General features: G+C 39.5%; 1 protein-coding gene across 1 annotated transcript in view; it reads left to right on the top strand.

Annotated features, from left to right (window-relative positions):
• The first annotated feature begins 9929 nt into the window (after positions 1–9929).
• Positions 9930–23642, top strand: part of COG2 (component of oligomeric golgi complex 2) — a 48232-nt gene continuing 34519 nt past the window's right edge. The window contains 5 exon segments of the mRNA XM_042442725.1: positions 9930–10070; positions 17999–18160; positions 19338–19403; positions 22393–22473; positions 23466–23569. Of these exon segments, the coding sequence (XP_042298659.1) occupies positions 9999–10070; positions 17999–18160; positions 19338–19403; positions 22393–22473; positions 23466–23569 (485 nt within the window). The 5' untranslated portion in view covers positions 9930–9998.

The following is a 23642-nucleotide window of genomic DNA, read 5'->3' on the forward strand; positions in this document are numbered from 1 at the left end:
AATTAAGCATGATATGAGATGCATCTCCACTCAGCATGAGCAGAACTGCATGAACTCTACTGCACTGAATGACTCCCTGAGTCAACAACACTCCCAGACATTTACAGGCTCAGAGAGGGAGAGAAATTAACGTTTTGTGCCAAGCAAATAAGTATGTTACAAATGAATTCTACAGAAAGGATGAGAAAGCACTTCTGCATTTATGTGCTGAATAACTTCCATTGAGTTCCTTCATCCAGTTCTTCAGAGAAATAAATTGGTAGCTCTTTTTTCATGCATATTATCAAGTGGCTTGGTGTGGTGCTAATGGAAGGATTTAACCTGTTTCTCCTCCATATGATTGCACTCATTAATTTCTGGACTATAGACAGTCAGTTGTGTGATGTCAGAGTCGAACAACAGTGGCTGGGGCTGTGTGTTTTTAGAAATAGCTGCAGACTTTAGACTCTCTTTTCAAAAGGAAAGATATATCTTTATTGTTCTTTCATGAAGTTGTAACACCTTTTTCTTATTTCTGTATAGGCTATATTTTATTAACAACTGTACTATTTTCATTGTATAATATTGTGTTTTTAAATACTGTTTTTATTTTGTTGCTTCACTGTGAAAAGGTTTTGGTGAAAAACACTTTAAGCTTCTTCTCTTTTTGTTTTTAGTTTACAGAAATGTTTTGATTAATATTATTTGTTTCTTTGTTTATATTACATCCTACCTTTGTAGCAACACAGGATTCCAGATTAAAACATTATTTTGAGTCTGCTGTTAGAATATATTTTACTAGATTGAATGTGTGAAATTCTTTAGCTCGCCCAAGTTTAATTGCTGTTTTACTTAGGAGTTTATCACACCGAGTTTATCCCATGCAGAAATGGGATTTAAATTGGGAAAATCCCACAAAAGCCGGATCTTTTTCAGATGACATTGGGAGGAATCTTACACAGAAAGTGGACAAATCCTGCAAAAGCAGAATCATTTTCAGACAACATCAGGGGCACTGAGAATTAATCTGACATTAAACCGCACAGAAAGTGGACAAAGAGAGAGCTGACATCTGGTGTCCCCCAAGGCGCCATTCTGTCCCCCATGCTATTTAACCTTTACATGAAGCTGCTGGGAGAGATCATCCGGAGTCATGGAGCACGGTGTTATCAGTACGCTGATGACACCCAAATCTATCTCTCTATGTCTCTGACTGATACAGTGACTAAGGATGGCATCTCTCCTCTGGATGCCTGCCTGGGGTCAGTAATGGGCTGGATGAGGGAAAACAAACTCAGGCTGAATCCAGCAAAAACGGAGGTACTCGTGATAGGCACCCCAAGTCCAGGGATGGAGATTTGTTACCCAGTTCTGGATGGGGTCACACTTACCCCTAAGGGCAAAGTTTGTAGCTTGGGAGTACTCCTGGGCCCATCTCTACAGTTATCATCTCAAGTGGATGTGACGACCAGGAGTGTTTGGTACCAGCTTAAGCTGATACACCAGCTGCGTCCCTACCTGGACCAAAAGGACTTTGAAACAGTGGTACACACACTGGTAATCTCTTGCTTTGACTTCTGTAATGAGCTCTACATGGGGCTACCTTTGTACCAGGTTCAGAAGCTTCAATTAATTCAAAATGCAGCAGCCAGATTGATCACTGGAACTTCCAGGTCAGATCATATAACACCTGTCCTAAAATCCTTACACTGGCTGCCAGTTAGCTTCTGGGCGCAATACAAAGTGTTGGTTGTTACTTTTAAAGCCCTACATGGCTTGGGCCCAAGTTACTTGAGGGAATGCCTCTCCCTACACAATCCGCCCCGCACCCCAGGACAACAGGGAAGAATCTGTCAGACTAACCAAAGGTCAGACTAACAATGGTATTTATCACACTATACTCTTAAAGTGCTACTATTCCACTTTGACTGCTCTAGCTGCCTCCTGTTGCATTCTGGGATTTGCAGTTTTAAGGAGGGGTATTTAGAATTCTCAGGCAGAGAAGTTCTCCTTTCTTCCTTGGCTTTTCCAGGGTCCCTCGGCACGTTGTTTTCCACAGCGGGACCCCAACCCGACTCCTCCCCATCACCCACCCTCTGACAGATCATTTTGTGACCAAACCAGCAAATTGGCATCCAGCTATATTACTCATTCAATGTTTTCAAATTAGAGGATTACCATATTGTGTCAGAGTTAGCAAACTTTGCATGCTTATATTCACAAATTGATAGTGTGTGTTATGGTGACTTCCTATTTACTCTACCACTTCACTTTTCTATATGCATCACTCTAATCTGTAACCATTTTTCTTTTTCTAGACCCTCTGCATCTTTGTGCGCACACATTTGCCTGCATGCATGTGGACATAGGACTGATTATAGTTCAGTTTCCTTTTTGCCAATACATTAGTCATCTAATATCATTACTATTTCTCATATTTCTCAATATTAGTCTGTTGCAGAAAAAACATCATGACTCTCATGGTAGCTAAAAGTCTAACCCCTTTATTGTGGTGTACAGTTTTCATAACTAGAGCCCACTTCATCATACACATCTGAGAAAATAGAACCTAGTCCACAAGAGCTCATTCCACAATGAATCTGTTAGTCTTTAAGATGTTATAGGGCTCTGGTGGTTTCTACAATATTTTCAGAGACTGCAGAGGATACCAAATTAATAAACTGATAATAAAGCATATTGCTCAACATGAGAGAGAGAGAGCACTGCTTTTGTCCATTACTTTCAAGGAAGACAGGAAATAGAAAGAAATTGCCCATGTAGTATATAATAGCCAACAGTCCAGTTTCTAATCAATATCTATAGAGCACATTCCTAATCATTTGGTATTATAGAGTTCTTTTTAGAAATTTTTTAGAAATCACAAAGCTATTAAAAGTATGAGGGGAAAAGAACTGCAACTTGTCTCATCAGGAACAGTTGCCAAATGGCTTTCAGATAAGATTTCTAGGGTACAATAGTTTTTCTTCTTTCTTTCTTTTGAAGAACTCATAATTTCAAGACACTTCTTTTTCCATCTGCTGAAATGAGAAGTATTCTATCTTTCCTTGCTTTTGGCTGACAAAGAGCTCCTCTGATCTCCTACTGTTCTGAAAAAAAGCTATGTTGCCCTTGCAAGATAACATGAATCTCCCTAAGATGTTTAATCAATAGATTACTATTGGATTGTGTGTTGAAACTAGAGCCATTTTAAAATGGTGAGGTTAACTTTGAACTGTAACCTGGAACACTACTAACCCTTGGAAACTCTTGAATGACGGAGATGTATGGCTCCTGGAATTCAAAAAGGACATTGAGAAACTGGAGCATGTCCAAAGAAGGGCGACTAAAACAAATCTGATTACTAAAAACATACCAAAGATGGAGCAACAAATCTTAGAAGAAATGACCGGATTTAAGGTAAGTAAAAAAGCCAGATATCTTGGCATAAAGCAGACAAATAAAAATTTGGATCTGATAAGAAACAACTACAGTATCTAGAAAAATGGTCAGAAATAAAGAAAGATCTAACACAATGGAAAGAATTGAACTTATCGCTGCTGGGAAGAATCTCAGCGGTGAAAATGAGTGTTCTACCTAGACTCCTTTTTCTTTTTCAAACTATTCCCATAATTCAGAATGAAAAGTTAATTGCACAGTGGCAGAAACAAATATTTGATTTTATATGGGGGGGAAGAAAACCCAGAACCAAGAGAAAGTATATGTATGATGCCAGGGAAAGAGGCGGTTTATCAGTACCGAATCTACAACTTTATTTCGAAGCATGTGTTCTAACCTGGTTGAAAGATTGGATGAAGCTGGAAAATAAAAAACTCTTAAAGCTAGAAGGGTCAGAATTACGTTTTGGGTATCATGCTTATTTGTTTTACAATAAAATAACTGCAAACAGGGATTTCAACAACCACTATATTAGGGCCTCTATATACAAAGTCTGGAAAAAATAAAAACAAAGAATATGCCCCAATATATGGGCCTCGACACATGAGGCTTTTTTTAGAACAAATGCGCAAAGGAAGGAAAATGGGTTAATATACAAAAATATCTTGAAAAAAACACAAAATGGACATGAATTGAACAAATAAGAGCGAAAGGATTTAATTGTGGTTGGTTTCTGTATTTTCAGATGAAATCTAGGTTTATTGAAGATCAAAAAACAATAAGCATTATGAATGGGAAAACGGACTTAGAGGAAATTATATGGTCAGACAAACCAGCTCTTTTATCGAGACTATATAAAAAATTATTAGAAATATATACAGAAGATGATCTAATAAACGAAAATATGATTAATTGGGCCAAAGATTGCGGGCGTGCATTATTATTAGAGCAGTGGGAGCGATCCTGGAAAAAGAGGATGAAATACACAAGTAGTCAGGATATTAGAGAAAACTTTTTAAAAATCATTTATAGATGGCATTTATCACCCAACAAAATAAGTAAGATATATGGTACGGAGAAAAATGCATGCTGGAAATGTGATAAAGAAAGAGGCACCTTTTTCCATCTCTGGTGGTCATGTGAGTTTGCTCAAAAATTTTGGAGGAACATATGTGATGAGATAAAGGAAATACTGGGTGTGGAACTGAAATTTAAACCAGAAGTTTTACTGTGAGTCGAAAGTGGAGGAAAAATATGGAAATATTATATTTTATATGCTGGCCTCGGCCAGATTGGGTACTGGAAAATCAAGATGAAAGTGCATATAGATGAATGGATTATCAAATTATTAGATATGTTGGAAATAGATATCCTGTCAAAAAAATTAAATAAAGAAGCAAAAGATACTAAAATGGATGAATGGGGGAAAATAATAGATTACATAAAAGAAAAGTGGGGTAAAGACTCTGGTATAGAACACATGGAAATTTACTGAGAAATAGAACAAAATTTGGATGAAGCTGCAATATTTTGTAATATTTTCTAAAGTATATCGAACATGTATAGCTATAAAGACTCTGAAAGAGAAGCTTGTATCATTTTGTATTATGTTATGGAATGTGATATAAATATTACAAATACAGTACATTAAAAAGATCATACATAGTTGAAGGGTATGCATTAAGGTACAAACAAAGTTAAAAAAAGATATACAGCTAAGATACAGGATTTATGAATCAGCTATTAGGTGACTTCGGAAGTCTTTTTAATTTAAAGTTATTTTGTGTATGTATTGTAATGTATGTGAATGGTATATGTACATGTTTTCTGTATTGTTTGTTGTCTCTTTGTTGGCTGTGTTTTAAAATTTAATAAAAATTTAAAAAAAACAAAAACAAAGGAGGGCGACTAAAATGGTGAAGGGTCTTGAAACCATGCCCTATGAGGAACGACTTAGGGAGCTGGGTATATTCAGCCTGGAGAAGAGAAGGTTAAGAGGTGATATGATAGCCCTGTTTACGTATTTGAAGGGGTGTCATATTGAGGTTGGAGCAAGCTTGTTTTCTTCTGCTTCAAGACTAGGACCTGGAGCAATGGATGTAAGCTACAGGAAAAGAGATTCCACCTCAACATTAGGAGGAACTTCCTGACAGTAAGGGCTGTTCGACAGTGGAACACACTCCTTCCTTGGAGTGTAGTGGAGTCTCCCTCCTTGGAGGTCTTTAAACAGAGGCTGGATGGCTATCTGTCGGGGATGCTTTGATTTAGATTTCCTGCATGGCAGAATGGGGCTGGACTGGATGGCCCTTGCGGCGTCTTCCAACTCTACAATTCTATGATTCTATGACTAATTCAGTGGGGAAAGCATTGTGCCCAAAAGAAGATCTGTAAATTTGGGCACAGTGTTTTGCCCACTGAGCTAGTCATAACTAAAAACTAGTACTGTACTAGTTTTAGCTAGCACTAAAAACAAATTAATTGGGTCATTGGCGGGTTACAAACCGCCAAAAAATACGTATTGAATACGTATTAGGGTTAGGAAGGGGCGGTGCTTCCGCACCCCCCTAACCCTAATACGTAGTCAATACGTACAAGATGGCGGCGCCCTTTCTACATGGGCGCCGCCATCTTTGCGTATTGGACGCACAGCGTCCAGACGCGTCGCGCCGCTGCTGACGTAGCGAGCGCGCCCCTGGCGCCTCGCTACGTCGCAAACGCGACGCAAAAAGAAGCTCCATTTTGGAGCTTCTTTTTTCGGTCCGCGCGGGAGTCGGGCCGTTTGAAGGCTCCGGCTCCCCCGCGGACCTTCTGGCGGCGGCGCCAGACCGCTGCAAAGCGGCGGTCTGTACCCCGCCTAAGTATCATTTTTATCCGACTCATAAAGTTCCAGCTATATTGCAAAGTGAGTGCTATATGTACATGCAAAGTTATTTTTGGCTGAGAATGTGGTGATCTCTTGAACTGTGATATCTTCAACAGAGCAGTCATATGGCAGTCTGGATTTCCCTCTTAATTTTTTTAATGGGTGTGGCTCTCATTTGTCTTTCTAGCCTAATGCAGGCATCTTAGCTGCACACGCAGGAGTTACATATGTATAGGAGGCACCCATAGTCCCAACTCCCAACATCCCATCCAGCGTCTGTGTAGATCTTCCAAATTTGTCAAGCATCAAAGTGCCACACTGGGGCTGTATGCATATTCAGGTGAACATGTTTGTTGACAAATTTCCCTGCAATTAGAGTTAGAATAGGGTTCCTAGTGAAAGGTGGCATAATAGTCAAATAATAGCCCTGTTGTGCATAGCCCAACTTACTTGCAACCCTCTGCAGTGCCTAGCACTAAACACATGAGGATTTTGAAAACTGCTCATGCATATGCTCCCAGAGACACTGGGGGTATGCCTACCCAAGCTCTTACATGTTTAATCTTCTGCATATGTTACAGCACATAAAAGCTGTAGCGTATACTCTGCGTTATTTTGCTGCCCAAGGATGATGTAAGATCTTGGCTTTTATTTGTTTTACCTTTGCTTCCAGACAATTCAACTGGAAAATAAGCTTTGTGTAAGAAGCCAACGTAGGTATGCACATCATGTACAGGACACAGCAGCAGAGAGGAAATATCATGAATGTAAAAACAGAAGTATGCATTTACTTAAACTATAACCATAGTTATTACAAATTAAAAGTAAGAATAAAAGTCAACTAGTTTATGTGTCCCATAACCTGTTTTCAGTATTGCGTATTATGGCTTTTGTCACTGCCCCTGATGATTTGCTGTTTCCAGTTTAAGTGTGTGTACATGCCAACATTGCTTTGATATCCTCTCACTCTCTCTTCACCATACTTTTTTGTCCTCTCCTTTTTTGCTACTATCCTTCTTGCTACAACATCGCACATCCTTCCCCTATTCCAGGTTAGGGGTCACTCAGGAAAGTTATATTTCTATTTCCTGGTTCCTTTGCATTTGCGTTTCAGTGATGCAGATTTTTAGAAATCATTTTCTGAAGGGAGGAAATATCTGTCTCAAACACCAATGTTTGAGGCCTAATTTACTGATTGATTGATATGAGCCCTAACTTCCTAAGGGCTGATTCCCTATCATTATTCAATTTCCTGCTACTTAAAATTAGAGTAATTTGATTTCCAAGTTCAACATTAAGGAATGGATTTTTGTTCAATAAAGAAACAAGTTTTTAAAGATATTGTTATCATAGAATCATAGAGTTGGAAGAGACCGCAAGGGCCATCCAGTCCAACCCCCTGCCATGCAGGAAATCTAAATCAAAGTATCCTGTGTACATGCTCTCTTTTGCTTTATAGCATGATTGAGTCACATGGAAAAATGTGGTGCTATCATTTGGCAATGATCATTTGGCAAGCACCACACTGGGCCCATAAGATTTATAAGCTGCTCACCACAAAGGTTGGCCCTCAAGAGTCCTAGAGAGAAAACTTCTCTAGGCATTTGTAGATCCTCCACTGCAATTCTATGGTCAATGTCTGGCAGGTATTGACCACAGAGTTGTGCTGGAGATTCTTGGAAAGGTGTTCTATAATACTACTAATAAAAAGCAGCTTCTTCTTCGCAGCTTTTCCACTTTCATGTGGGTCCTGCACCCCTAGCCCCAGCAAATGTGGAGGGTCCATTGTATATACAAGGGCGATTGAGAATAGTGAGACAGGGAAGACATTCTGCAAATGCTCTCTGCCTGTACATTTCTAAACTGCCCCTGGATAGACAAGTGAGAGCCAGTGTGCGTCATGGATGTTTATCACACTATGCTCTTAAAGAGGTACTATTCCAGTGTGACTCCTCTAGCTGCCTCCTGTTGCATGCTGGGATTGGCAGTTTTAAGGAGGGGTATTTAGAATTCTCAGGCAGAGAAGTTCAGCTCCTTAAAACTGCCAATCCCAGCATGCAACAGGAGGCAGCTAGAGGAGTCACACTGGCATAGTACCTCTTTAAGAGCATAGTGTGATAAACATCATGGTTTGACTGTTGGACTATGACTCTGTAGACCAGGGTTTGATTCCCTGCTGAGCCATGAAACCCATTGGGTGACCTTGGGCAAGGTATGCTCTTTCAGCTTCAGATGATGGCAATGGCAAACCCCTTCTGAAGAAACTTGCCAAGAAAATCATATAAGAAGTTCACCTTAGGGTTGCTGTAAGTTAAAAATGTCTTAGGGACCAGGGTGACCAGACATCCTGACCACAAAGAAGGGCAAGGCACTGGAAAATGTAGGACCTTCCAGAAAAAAATCGAACATGACCAAATAAAAGTTAAAAACACTCATATAAAATATAAATCCATGCTGCTGCTGCTGTTGCTCCCTCCTCCTCCTCCTGTTCTTCTTAGCTGCCCTTAAGTCAGTTCCAACTCATGGTGACCCTGTGGATGAGACATCTCCACAACTCCCTATCCTCCACTATTCTTCTAAGCTTTTGCATATTCATATCTGTGACCTCCTTGAGTCGACCCACCTGGAATTCGGCCTTCTTTCTTTTTATTTCCCTCCACCTTTCCTAGCATTATTGTCTTTTCCAGTGAACCATGCCTTCTCACGATGCGGCCGAAGTATGACAGCCTCAGCTTAATCCTCTTGGCTTCCAAGGAGAATTCAGTCTTGATCTGTTGAAGGACGTATTCGTTTGTCTTTTTGTCTTTCCATGGCATCCTCAGCCCTCTTCTTCAGCACCACGTTTTGCATGAACAGGTTTTCCTCCTATCTGCTTTCTTCACAGTCCAGCTCTCACATCTGTGCATGTTGACGGGAAACTTGCGTTTGCATGCGTTCCAACTGCTGGGTTGGCAGAAGCTGGGACTAGTGACAGGAGCTCAGCCCATCATGCAGCACTAAGAAGCCATGCTTCTTAATCGTGTCTTGAGGGCCAAGATGCCACTGAATCCCTGGGCAGAGAGGGATCGATGGTTAGATCAGCACTTTGGAAGCTTTGGGAGTTGGACATTCAACCAAATGAAAGTGGGATCAAATGGCAGAAAGCCCCCATGTGGGCACAAGACATCTACTCTTATTGGTTTATTGGTTATGGTGGGGGGGGGGTCTGGGACATTGTATTTTATTGTGTTTTAATGTTGTTAGCTGCCTGGATCTTAATAGAGAGGCGGGGTATAAATAATAATAATAATAATAATAATAAAAAGTTTTATTTTTATACCGCCCTTCTTACAATCAGGGCGGTGCACATATTATTATTATTATTATTTATACCCCAGCTCTCCATTAAGATTATTATTATTATTATTATTATACTCAAGATGGAGTGGCATTTTGGAATTCCTCCTGGACAGAAGGTTGAAATGGAAAAGGAGGAGGTGTCTGGCCACTCTGCTGGAGGCACACAACAACAACAACAACAACAACAACAACAACAACAACAGCTGGGTCCTCCTCCTTTCCTCATGACTCCCGTTCTTCCCTGAGCGCCTGCAACGCCGCCAGGGGCCGCCAGGGGCCGCCCGCGAGCGGAGTAAGGAGCGTGCGCTGCCCGGCCTTGACGCCGCGGCGCAGTGCTGGCGGAAGTAACCCCGGCGGCGCCTACGTTTTGCGTCACCTGAGGCGACGTGGCTGAGGCGCTGCCGCCAGCCGAGCCACCGCCATGGAGACGCGGAACATGAGCCTGCCCCGGGGGCCCGAGAACCTCTGCTTCGACAAGGACGAGTTTATGAAGGTGAGGGGAGGCCAGGAGGAGGGCACCAGCTGGATGTCGCTGGGGTTCTGCGCCCGGAGACAAGGGGCCGGTTGTTGTTTCAGGTTGCCAGAACTACAAATCCCAGGATTCCAAGGGGATGGAGGAGCTGCAGCCTCGAACTGCACCCAGAGGAAGAAAGAAATGACGCAGCTTTCTTTTAGCGCCACTTTTAGCGCTCTAGCTCCATCCTGTGGGTTCCTGGGATTTGTAGTTATGTAGGGCCTTTAGCACCCCCCAGAACTACAAATCCCAGGATCCCCTAAAATGGAGCTGCAGCCTCGAAAGTAGTATCACCCTCTGGCTGCATCTGTACTATAGAAATAACGACACGACTTTGAGGGCTGTGACTCCATTCAGTGGGATCCTGGGATTTGTAGTTTTACAGGGTCTTTAGCTGTCTTTGGTAAAGGGTGCTTGTGCCTCACCAAACTACACCTCCCAGGATTCTGCAGTGTAGAAGTACCCAGGGTGGGAACGCCATCCTATGGAATCATGGGATTTGTAGTTTTACAGAGCATTTAGCCTTCTCACTTTCTCCCCCCCAAACTACAAATCCCAGAATCTCGTAGGATGGATCTGCTGCACTGAAAGTGGTGTCACCCTCTAGCTTGACACTGCTTTGAGGGCTGAACCTCCATCCTGTGGGTTCCTGGGATCTGTAGTTTTGCAGGGCCTTTAGCTGCCTCACCAACCTACGTATCCCAGGATTCTGCAGGATGGAGCCGTGGCTATTAAAGTGGTGTCAAACTGCTTTATTACTTCTACAATGTAGATGCACCCAGAGTGGGAACTCCATCATATGGAATCTGGGGATTTGTAGTTTTGCAGCGTCTTTAGTCCTTAGCTGCCTCTGATGAAAGATGCTGGTGCCTCATCCCACTACGCTCCCCAGGATTGTGCAGGATGGAGCCATAGCAGTTAAAGAGGTGTTAAACTGCATTATTTCTGCAGTGTAGATGCATCCAGGGTAGAAACTGAAGAAGGCTCCTTTTCTTCCTTGGTAGGACTCAAGTTGGCAGAAGAAAAAGAGGTTTGTTGTTGTCATATTCTTTTCTTCTCCTCCTCAAGGAACAACATCTCTTCTCCATTTAATACACATATCCAGGGGTAGACGTGTTGGCCATGTAGCAATGTACTATAACATCCAAGCTCTACAAACCAGTGAGGCCTTTATTGGGCCAACCAAAAGGCACACAATACACGTTGCAAGCTTTTGAAGCTCCACTGGCTTCTTCCCTAGGCAAAGGACAGAGGCAACTTGGATCTCAAGAGGAGCATCTCTTTTTGTCTTGCTGGTGGAACTTAACATTTTATTTCCTGGAGTAACCAGATGGCCAGAATGAGGAGTGGCCTGTCTGCATGAATGATCCTCCAATAACACCTGGAGTGAGAACAGCCAAATCACGACAGAATGCAGGCTTGTGACTAAAATCAACATAGTTGTTTCTCCTCTGTGACTTCTAACATCTTTACCTGATGAAGAAGCCATTAGAGCTTTGAAACCTTGCAACATGTATTTTTTTTGCATTTTGGTTGGTCCCATAAAGGCATCACTGATTTTGGATGTCATTATACTTTCCATTTAATAAGTAAATCCAATATTACTAGCACTTCACAGATTATCGAATTCCTACAAGGAAGTTGCTTTGGTATATGAAATCACATAGTTCTTTAGTATGTGATGGCTATGTATGTGGGTATATATGCTTCACATATGTGTGCACTTTTGTGCATGGGAATGATGTCCCTGGAAGGTGTGTGTGTGAGAGAGAGAGAGAGAGAGAGAGATGTGCTGCAGCTTATTTGTTAGTGCTTCACATTTCACCTGCTCCACAATTTGCCTATCAAAGCTGAAAATGGGATTTTATAGCTTACCTGTTAGCTCTTAACATTTCACCTCCTCCACAGTGCTGTCTGTCAAATATGAAAATGGGATTTTGCATTCAGACTAGCAAGCACATGTTGTTTACTGCTGTCAAATTGACTTCCACTTATAGCCAACCTGTGAATGAGGAGACTTCCAAATCACCCTATCCTCAACAGCCCTGCTCCAGGCTTGCAAACTCTGGGCCATGGCTTCCCTGACTGTATAGGAAATCTTTGACTTTTTTAATGTCTTCAATATCTATGTTAAAGTTATGTAAAGTTATATATGCAATCTCCTCTTTGGTTGTCTCAGTAATACGTTTGAACAAATTGTTGACGTTACTAAATTCAATCAGCTGCTCTCTTGCCTCATTTCTTGATCATAGGCCAAATTCTCCAACAGTGTTTGGTTCTGCGCTATTTGCTACGCTTGTGTTCCAGTCACCTGTGATTACCAACCTGTCCTCTTTCCTTAGCTCACTGAGTGCCTTGCAACCTGGGAGTCTCATCTTCTGGCACTATCTTGTTTCATTTTGGATCATCTCATTATAGGGTTTCCGAGAGAAAAGGCTTCAGGAATGGTTTACCATTGCCTCCTTCTGCACAGTACTAACAAGTGTTAGCTATGGTGCTGCTGCCATTGTCTTTGAGGGATCATCCCCGTGTATCATCCCCCAGTACTGCTGCTGTCCAGTTGCTTTTGGGCACATTTTGTCTGGCTCCTCAGCAAAAGCTGTCTGACATGGGGAAACTTATTGCTCTTGTCAGCATAGCCTTTTTCCTCATAAGAGCACACATACAGAAAGATAGTGCCATGGTGGGTAACAAGCACTAGACTTTGAAATTCTAGAGAAATTCTGTTTCTTTTTGAGAATCTATAGTTTAAAATATCTCATGACAAGGAAGTGAATTCCAGAATGTGAACAAGTAAATTAATTTTTTGTGGGTTTTTCGGGCTATGTGGCCATGTTCATAGCCCGAAAAACCCACAAGAAGCTATGGATGCCGGCCATGAAAGCCTTCGACTTTACATAAGTAAATTAATTTTTCAAAAATTATTTGTTTGCCACTTGATGTAATAAAAGTGGGTTGATACTTTTTCCTGCTTGCTGTCTTACTATGGATTTCTTCTTTGTACAATATAAAACAAGTATGATTATATTTGGCGGAGCGAGCCTGGCATAAAGGTAGTATGGCTTAAGATAATTTGTTATCCTGAGAGAGAGGACAACGTTTCTTTTAAAGGACTTCTGGAAACCTATATGGAATGACAAATATGGTGGTAAAATACAGTGAGTCCTTGTTATCCGCTGTGGTTTGGATCCAGGAGCCCCTGTAGATACCAAAATCTGTGAATGGAATAGCAAAATGGTATCCTTTATATAAAATGGAAGATCAAGGTTTGCTATTTAGAATTTATATTTTTAAAAAAATATTTTCAAATTGTGGATGCTTGAATCCATGGACAAAAAATCCATAGATACGGAGGACTGACAGTAAGTAGTTATGAAATTAGGTTATCAAGAAAAGGAAGAGTGGCTCACTGATGGTCGTGTTGCCATTCTTTTAATTTCTGTTGTAATGCTATTAGTGTAAGAAATAAATTGATGGCAGATGGATAAAGGTTTCACTGTATCTTCCATAATTGCTTAAGGGATGTGCTTCATTTCTTAAGGCGTTGCCTAGAGCTACATCCACACTGCATAAATATTCCAGTTTGACACAACTTTAACTGTCATGTCTCAGTGAAATTCTTGGAATTGTTTGTTGTGGCACCAGAGGACTCTGACAGAGAAGGTTAAATGTCTCACAAAACTACAATTCCCAGAATTCCATAGCATTGAGCCAGAGCAGTTAAAGTGATGTCAAGCTGAGTTACTTGTGCAGTGGATAAGACCTAGGTCTCTGTCCCCTTTGTAAAGTGTGTTATTTGCAGGCTTGTTGCTGTAGAAAGTTTTGTCAGATCAGTATTGTATAACTGTCTGTTTCTAGGAAGACAACCCTATATCATTATTCCTAGAATATTTAGTAAGTAGCTTACAGTATATAGCCTTCACACATGTTGTCTCAGTAATGTTTACAACAGCCATAAAAGATAAGTCAATATTGTCTTTTCCATACAACAAAGGGGAAGTTAAGTGAGTTGTTGAAGGCAGTGCATTTCAGAGAGAAGATGTAAACTGAGCACAATCCTAGCTCTCTAAAACAGACTGCTTTTCTGTATATGTACCCAGTCAGTCCGTGAGTTCTTCATTAGAAGTCTTATTGGTTGTTTGACAGCCGATACAATACAATACTGTCAGGTAACATCATGAAGGCAGGCTTCCCTGCACTCTCCCCTGAGTGGTTGGAGAGGAAAACATTGAGTTCAGCTTTAAATGCATGCTAGTAAAATATATAGAGCTTTGTAGGTAATAACTAATGTTTTGAATTGTGCTGGAAACAGAACAGTAGCCAGTGAGGTTGTTGCAACAAAAGGCTTCTGATCATCCTGTAGCCAGCTCCAATCAGCAGACTGGCTGCAGCATGTTGGACCTGCTGAAATTTCCCCCCACTTTCCAGAAGTAGTCTTATATAGAGTGTGTTACAGTAATCCAGGTAGGTTGTGACTAAGGAATGTGTAACCATGGCTGGATCAAAGATCTCAGGGAATGGATGCAACTAGTGCACTAGTTTTAATTCGGTAAATGCACTCGCAGGCCCAGCCATCGCTGAAACCTGGGTCTGTAGGTGCAGGGTTGCAAGATGGAAAGTGTAAGCATATCAACTATAAATTGAAACCCTGTTCCCTCACCTCCCTTTTGACTGACCAGAAGGACCAGCATCTTGTGTGGATTTTCTTCTATTTGTTCACTTTCATCCAGTTCATTACGATGGCAGATACTGGTTTGGCATAGAAAATACTTCCTTCGGTTCAGATACAAAGGAGATAGAATTGCAGGGAGTCATCAAGCACACTGGTGTCATTGAATCCCAAAATTTTGGAAACTTTTTCCAGCTATTTAATGTATTTGTTAAATATTATGAGAGACAAAACTGATCCCTGCAGGTCAACAGGCCAAAACTGAACCCCACAGGGGGCTGTCCAGGAATCACTGAGCACCACTGGTTTGACTGGAGTAAAAAAAGTCCAGTTCCAGAAAGGTTGCCTGGACAGATGCCATAGCTGATGGTATCAAAAGCTACTGAGAGGTCTAGCAAAACCAACAATGATGCATTCTCCCAGTCCAGCTCCTGGAACAATGAGTCATCTGCTAAGGCCTCAAGCAAAAGTGAAGTACAGCTAAATAATCTATTTTATCCAAGAACTGCTCCAGTGGCTTGCCCAAAAATGAGATACTAGAAACTAGATTCAAGAAGGACCTTTTCAGCAAGTGCTTTACCACTGCCTTCTTCACGTATGCCAAAATGAGACAAGAAATGCAAGAATCCAGTTCAGATGTGGTGGCTCTCACATCTAAGGGTTCTGCACCAATTAAAACATACACAGGAATCAATTTAAGACTGCTCAGGCATAGACACTGTGGAGCAGCAGAGTAGGTGATATGCTGACAGATTCTCTGTTCTAAGATTAATTTTCCTGTGAAACGTTTTCCATTAAAATGTCTTAGAGAATTCATTAGAAATAATTAATGGCTGGTAGTACAATGCTAGTCAAGTATGGCAGTTTCAAAGTTATAATATATTTTAAAGGTATAAATCTCTATGAACTGAATTACATATATATTTTATTGATCTGTAAATAGGTGATAAAATAAAATCCTAAATACCTGTAATAATCCAAAACAGTGTGAAGTTATAAACTCACAGTTTGGCTGTGGAAGTTAGATCAAAACCCAAACCAAAGCTGTGATTAATGTTCATTTCTGTTTCAAGAAACATAAAGAGCAATGTGTGATTTCTTTTCTTAAACATAAATCCAATTTCTTGGGAAATTGGATTTATGTTTACATGAAATTTGTTTCTGATTGCAGTTAGTATAATAATGCCCAGTACACCAGAGACACTAGAGGAAATAAATAAGTTGATTGATGTAAATAATGCAGGCAGAAATATGCTACCAGTGCAACAAGAATGAAGAAGCATTTAATAAAATTTTGACAAGAGTACAGGAAGCTAACAAATGAAGTAGAAGAACAACGTCTTATAGGAAAGGTTTTCTATTAAATCAAACATACTCCTTTTTAGTACATATATTGGAGAAGCAATAGCAAGTACATTTCTATACCACTTATCAGTGCACTTAAGCACTCGCTAAGTGGTTTACAAAGTGTAAGCTAATTGCCCCCAACAAGCTGGGTACATATTCATTTTAGTGACCTCGGAAGGATGCAAGCCTGAGTCGAGCTTGAGCCCTTTTGCTGGTATTGAACTCGCAACCTTATGGTGTGTGAGTGGCTGCAGTACAGGCATTTAACCACTGTGCCACCAGTGGAATTCAGCCCAGATATTTATGAAAAAATGTCATGGGAATACGGTTATTTCATCTCTCTGGGATATTGCAATAACTAAATTGTAGATACTGTATAGGCCCAAATTCAATTCACATGGGAATAAGTTCCATAGAAGTCAGGGACATTTCTGTAACACAAGGTAGCTGTACAGCAATTAATTAATTAATTTTATTCATTTAATTATTTCATTCAGAAAGAGCAGTACACATGCCTACTCAACTTATGTCCCATTGGTTTTATTGGAACTTACTTTTAGATAACTTAGTATATGATTGCAGCATAAATAAGACACATTAAGAGTGCTGCACATATAATTTATGCACACGTGGTAGTATTGCAAATAAGTTAATATCAGTGTTGGGATGCAAGTAACGTTTGATTACAAAATCACTCTTTCCAAGGTAAAAAAGCTTTATTTATAGAACAAGGCAATAAAAAGGGCAATTTACACTATTGCAGCAAGACAGCATATTGTGCACTCAGTGTTGAAAACAAACATGAGCTGGGGTGGTGGGAAAGCAGCTAAACAAACTGTGAGAAGCTGTTCTGATGTCAAAATGTACTCATTATGTAAGGATCTTAGAGGGCAGATACTCTTAACCCTCATGCATCAGGACAGGGCATTTTAGCCCTCCATAGTCCTGGTTTGTGGAAGAATCCACACAGAACTAGATCCACAGTCTAAGAGTTCTATGGCATTGCTACCTGAAAAGTTGTAAACAATGTTCTCAAGATCCAGTAACTTGTCTGTTACAGTTTTTTAACAGACCAAAAAACAAAACAAACAATTAGAAAGCTATTGCTTTTTGCAATTTGAATACTTTTTTGTGTGTCTCTGCCAGTGTTTTGCTTTGGAACAAGAATATCCCTTGACATTTGGGGGTGAGTATGATGTCAAGAAGCAGAAGTGACATACTCTGGTTGTGAGTAGGTTCTCTCCATTTGTGGGCAGTGTGTTCATGAAATTACCCATTACACCTTTCCACTAATCCTAACCACAATATTAACCCTTTGGAGAGGATTTGGGATGTAGAGAGATACAAAAAAACTGCTTCCTTTAGAAGCCCCCTTATTTAATGTTGGATGTGACTTTCTGAATTTACTTATAGAGGCTCTGAACCATGAAGGTGAAGAAATAGTTAAGCTGGAAATGTCTATTTAATATTTAACTATAGCAGTTATTTAGGATTTGCACAAAACTTGCCAAAAATGGAATACTAGCCCCCTTGAATTTTTCAGAATTAGAATTAGACAAAAATGTCATTCCATCATCAACAAGAAAGATCTTTCCTAGTGTGCCCGTGGACCTCCATTTCCTCCCTTGTTAATCCCATTTAGGATTGATTTATCCAACTGTATTTACAGGAAGTTCCTTTTATTTTCATGTGTACTTAGAAAAGCAATCTCTCTTAGTCAGTGTGCCCTCATTATTTATTATTATATTATTTTGCCACGTGTCACTTTTATTCCTTGACTTAAGATACATTTGAAGGCTAGATAAGTGTATCACCAGTTTACCTGGAATTGCAGTTTTTGTGATGGACAGTTTCTTAAACCATTGTTTCTTCTACTTTGTTTCTTATGCAGCCAGACTTTGATGTTGATCATTTTGTGTCTGAGTGCAGAAAACGTGTTCAGTTGGAAGAACTTCGGGATGATCTTGAGCTCTATTATAAGCTACTAAAAACTGCCATGATAGAGCTCATAAACAAAGATTATGCTGATTTTGTTAATCTTTCCACCAATCTGGTAAGTTTTCAAAATAGGTGTTTTATCTGTGCTTAAGGTAAAGTTTTGTTATCCAATATATTATATACCTATATGTACTCCAAGATGCTAAAATTAAACATCATAACCATAAGGAAGATTCTAGACAGGACTTGATGGGTTATAGGCTGCTTTAAATAGACAAACAAACTAAATGAAATAAAGTGCTTTTTGATCTTGGCTTTTTTTAACTGTTGTTTTAAAGAACCCTCCAATTACCAGTACCTAAAGAGATCTTTTAGCACCTTTGAGACTAACTAAAAGGTGCTACAAAATCTCTCTATGTACTGATTCTACAGACTAACACAGCTATATCTTTGAATTCCACCAGTTACCAGTAATATATTTTGCTTCCATTCGACAGCTAATGAATTTGATTCCAATTTGATCATGTTTATTCTCTACTGGTTTGGAAATTAAGCACATTTGCATGACACAATAAGCCAGAGATCCATGAGAAACCTGGCTTATTCACCCCTGCTTGCAAAATAAGAAGCTAACAAACCACAATGTATGTTTATTTTGTTGCATGAAAGCAAATGCAGCTTCCACTATTCATTGTTTTTCTTCCAACAAACCAGAGATAGAGTCTACAGTACATTTTTAGAATGTTATTTTTATTGTTTTAAATTGATATTTTTCTAATTTTAAATTGATTAAACCTAATAGTTGTATAATATAGTGAATGATATGGATTCTGTGATTCTGTAACCCATGTTAATCTAGGCTTCCCACAGATTTCTGGCTTCCTGTGTCATAAGCAGAACATTCTTCCATCCCATCATACACAGCAAATTCCTCCATCCCATCAAATGAGTTATCTGTCTAAATAAAGATTTGGAATGGGCTTAGGTCCAATGCTCTGTCTGTTTGAGTCTAGAAATATGGTTGAATAAGACTGTAGTAATCAAACAAGAAGCTTCAGATTGCATCCCCAAATTCTGTACCCTTGGTTTAATCAGACTTATTCACACAAGAGTTCAAGCAGGTTTGCAGCCAACTCTCTGGAAATTGCAAGTTAGCAACTTTTGACTGCTGTTTCTACTGTTTTAGCTATAGTAATCAACTCCTACAAAGATTTAATATGCAAGTATACTAGCAAGAGAAATTATTTATTTCAGCTGTCTATAAAAGTTATATATTTTGGTAATTTATTCAGGTTGGAATGGACAAGGCCCTTAATCAACTTTCAGTACCCTTGGGACAGCTGCGAGAGGAAGTTATGGTATGTTCCGAAATAAACTATTTTCTAAAGGTCCTAAAAATCACTGCTATTTACTTACAGAGTTTTGCAGGAAGTTTTTTGTGAGTTTAAAAAGGAAACCAAACTGTATCTCAATATTCTGTATCAGGGTAAGGTAAGCATTCCCAAGGGCTACATGTGAGCTTTGAGTCCTCTGAAAGACCTTACTCCCAAAAAATCCTGACCATTTTCAGGTGATTTTCTTGTTGTTCATAAACCAATGAAAATAACCCCAGATTAGCTGTAAATGTGGCAGTTTATGTTTCCCATTTTTCCAGAGCACCCGAATCTTCCAAAATAGAAAATAGAAAAAGGCTCAGAATCAGTCAAAATGATATCCAGGAATGATGTGACTTCACTTCTGTTGCACTCTGAAGTATCATGGTGTGTAGCCCATGGGAAGGTTTACAGGGGTGAAAACTGGCCCCTGCTGCAGTTGCCCACCCCAGTTCTTTATGGTGGTCAAATATGGGGTCTTTATAGAGAAACAAAACGTGTTGTTTTGGAATGATTTTAAACACTCTTTTGTATACAGTCAGCCCTTCTTATACACAGATTTTTTATACACGGATTCAAGCATACACAGTTTGAAAATCAAACCTTGATTTTCCATTTTTTATAAGAGACACCATTTTGCTATGTCATTATATTTAATGGGACTTGAGCATACATGGATTTTGTTATACACAGAGGATCTTGGAACCAAACCCCAGGGTATAACAAGGGTCCACTGTATATGGAAAAAAATAGTAGCAGCAGATAAGAAAGTTTATTTCCTGTTGTTCAGTCTTTGGTTTAAATCCAGTGCATTGGCTTCTAAGATTATTTACAGAAAAAAAATCTATAAGAGAAAATACTTGGTTCTTAAAATAGTTTATTCAAGTCAGCCTTTAAGCCTGTACAGGCGACCCTTTAACAAGTCCCTTTAAACTCTGGTACTTACTTTTGAACATTGTTGTTCAGGCACATGGCTTCTCTAAAAACTATGTCAGTGAAAAGGGGGCTAAGCTGGAATTTAAGTAGCACATTAGAGATAATTTTATTCAAATAGATTTTAGTTTCAATATCAAATACACTGGAACGTGGCAAGCAGATGAAGCAGGAATTTTCTAGGCTAATGGTTTCCCTAGTGAGAGTTTAGTTTTGAGATTTCAATAAATGCATTCTGCTATTTTGACTGCCTTATGCCATATCTTTTTGATAAACTGTAATATTAATTGACTACTGTAGTATGTCACATTATAATTTATACATTCAATTTTCTAGTTAATGGCTAAAAAATGAATCATATATAAAAAGCTTGCAAGAGCCAACATGGTGTAGTGTTTCAGTGTTAGACTAACGTCCAAAACACACTGTAGAAATAATCCAGTTTGAGACCACTTTAACTGCCCTGCCTCAGTGCTACAGAATCCTGGGAATTTTAGTTTATTGTGGCACCAGAGTTCTGTCAGAGAAGACTAGCTGTTTCACAAACCTACAGTTCTCAGAATTCCCTAGCATTGAGCCAGGGAACAACCTAGAAAACAAAAGCAGTCCACTGTCAAACAACACAATACAGCAGCCATGGAGCAAAAGTGCACAGAGCTTATTAAAGTAATTTCTAGATGTTAGGACATTTCTTATTTTGTGAAGACTTTGTTAGATCACATTGGGGAAAAAAGATGTTGAAAGTTTCCTTGACATCTTTGAACTGAATTTTCTCACATTTAATTTTTCTGAGTTGCTTTTTCACCACCTCTCCTCACTTGTTGGTGATTTTTAGATACTTTACTAATAATTTACTCAGTATTCTAAGAACTGCTCTCTTTTTATTAGTCACAGTCTGGAAAGAAAGGAATTTGAAAGGAGTGTAACCCATGCTTTCAAGCATGGAACTGCCATCTAAAAAGTCTAAGGCTCCTATGCCATGTTATCTTAGTGGTGTGGAGATGTGTGCCTTCCTGCACCACTCTAGGAAGGATCAAAACGTCACATCATAGTCCACAGTATGGTTCCATTCCCCCCATGTGCTGTTGACCAAGTTCCTGGGATGAGTGACAGTGCATTGGAGAAGCCCTGGTGGTGCAATGGTTAAATGCCTGTACTGCAGCCACTCACTCACAAACTGCAAGGTTGCGAGTTCAATACCAGCCAAGGGCTCAAGTTCGACTCAGGCTTGCATCCTTCTGAGGTTGCTAAAATGAGTACCCAGCTTGTTGGGGGCAACTAGATTACATACTCTTGTAAACTGCTTAGGAAGTGCTTAAGTGCACTGATAAGCGGTATCGAAATATACTTGCTATTGCTATTGCATTGCCTGTGCTTGTTATATGACTTGAAACATTCAGTTTCTCTGAAATTTCACATCAGAATAAACCATTCAGTGGCTTCTATATTGCTAAGACAATTACTGGAAAGGGTTCTTGGGAATTCTCACAGGCAAAAAAGCCAACCATACACTGTCAGTTGGCTAGAGAGTGCTCCTGGCCATGCCTTTTTGAAATGACTGGCCAATTACCTCCGCCATCTATTCTGTAATTTCTTGTCATCTGTTCTGCAGTTTCATCTGTTTTTTCCCCCCAAATATAACCTAAGATAACTTGGGGGCAAGGCAGATGGAGCAGTCTGTTTGAGGCCCCAGACTTGCCACAATTTTGGTAGGGCTGCAATTAATATAACACAACCTGCAGATATTTGAGTAAGGAACAGAGTTACAGCTAAGTGTATAAAGAAGATGTCTTCCACATTATATTTGGCTTTGAATACATTTTTGAGGACTTAAATACTGTACTCTTGATACTGATTTTCGAAGTGGTACATAGTAAGTGTGATTATTTGTGAGGAGGTATTAGTTAATGTGTGCATAGTGCTGACAGGTTTATTTGGGTGAATATTTTCTTATCAAAAGACAACACTCTGTTCTCATTTGGGAGAACAGTTGGTTTAAAATTGTTAAATGATAGAGGTTTACCCTTTCAATCTTTTCCAGAGTCTTAAATCATTAGTCAGTGAAGGAATTCAGGCAATTGATGAACGTTTGTCTAAACAAGAAGACATCAGAAGAAAAAAGGTACTGCAGACAAACCAATTTTTGTTTGCATTTTTTTGAAAGACTATGGCCCGAAATAGATGGGCTGTAAAATATGGTCTGCTGGCAATTTGCGCTGTGGCTGTGGCAACCGTTCGCACTCAACCCAAGCCACCGCCGTGGTTTTGAACTCGGCTGGCAAAAGAAGTGCCATTTTACTGTTCCTTTGGGGAAGAAGTAGGTCTGGCGCAGTTTCCCTCAATGTTTGGGCCATGAGTCATCTAAACACTATGCCCTAAACATGACTGGAAACCGCGTTTTTCGGCCCGTCTGTTTCAGGCCACGGACAAAGGGGATAATAAGAGGTAAATGTGTATATCTTGTTAAAACAAATAATGGGGGGGGGGGGTACTTTGTGTATTGCTGATTGTTCCAAAATTATTACATTCTTACTACTATATTTATATAGTTTCTTACTACTAAATTCCCATTTATACTGTACAATGTACATTCAGATTTAAAATACAATAAACCTGAACAAAACCAATCATGTTCTTAGAGTTCAAAAACTACTATGTTTCTGTTTTCTTGTTTGCTTTTTCTTATCCATTCTGCTGAATGAGGTAACTGAGGGCATGGCTGCCAAAATGCTCTGCAGCTCTAATACATATCTATCAGGGAGAGGCGGGATATTTATAAATAAAAATTATTATTATTATTATTATTATTATTATTAGTTCAGCAAATACCGTGTTTCTAGGAACTGGGTGCAGTTACCAGTCTAGCCAGGGCTTTAGCAAAGCTGGCATAGAGGATTACTTTAGCACTGTGATACATTTCAGAGATTGCATCATAACATAATAACTACATTAATATTTGTAATCTGGTATTTGAATTTCTGATCTTTGGAAAATTATAAATGACCTAATGCAGCCATTGTGTGGAATGGTTTCCCAAAATAACTGTTAATTTGTTAAATAAAAAATTGTTCAAATTTAATTTTAGAAGATTTTCTTTGCTTTTTTAATAAACAGATGTGTGTCCTGAGACTTATTCAAGTTATTAAATCAGTTGAGAAAATTGAGAAAATTCTACAGTCGCAAAATTCTAAAGAACCATCATCACTAGAAGGAAGCAGGTATGGTATGGACAGGTTGCTTACCTGTAACAGTATTTCTTCGAGTGGTCATCTGCGAATACATACAAATGGG

Source organism: Sceloporus undulatus, chromosome 1 (genome assembly GCF_019175285.1).
Source record: "Sceloporus undulatus isolate JIND9_A2432 ecotype Alabama chromosome 1, SceUnd_v1.1, whole genome shotgun sequence".
Lineage (NCBI taxonomy): Eukaryota > Metazoa > Chordata > Lepidosauria > Squamata > Phrynosomatidae > Sceloporus > Sceloporus undulatus.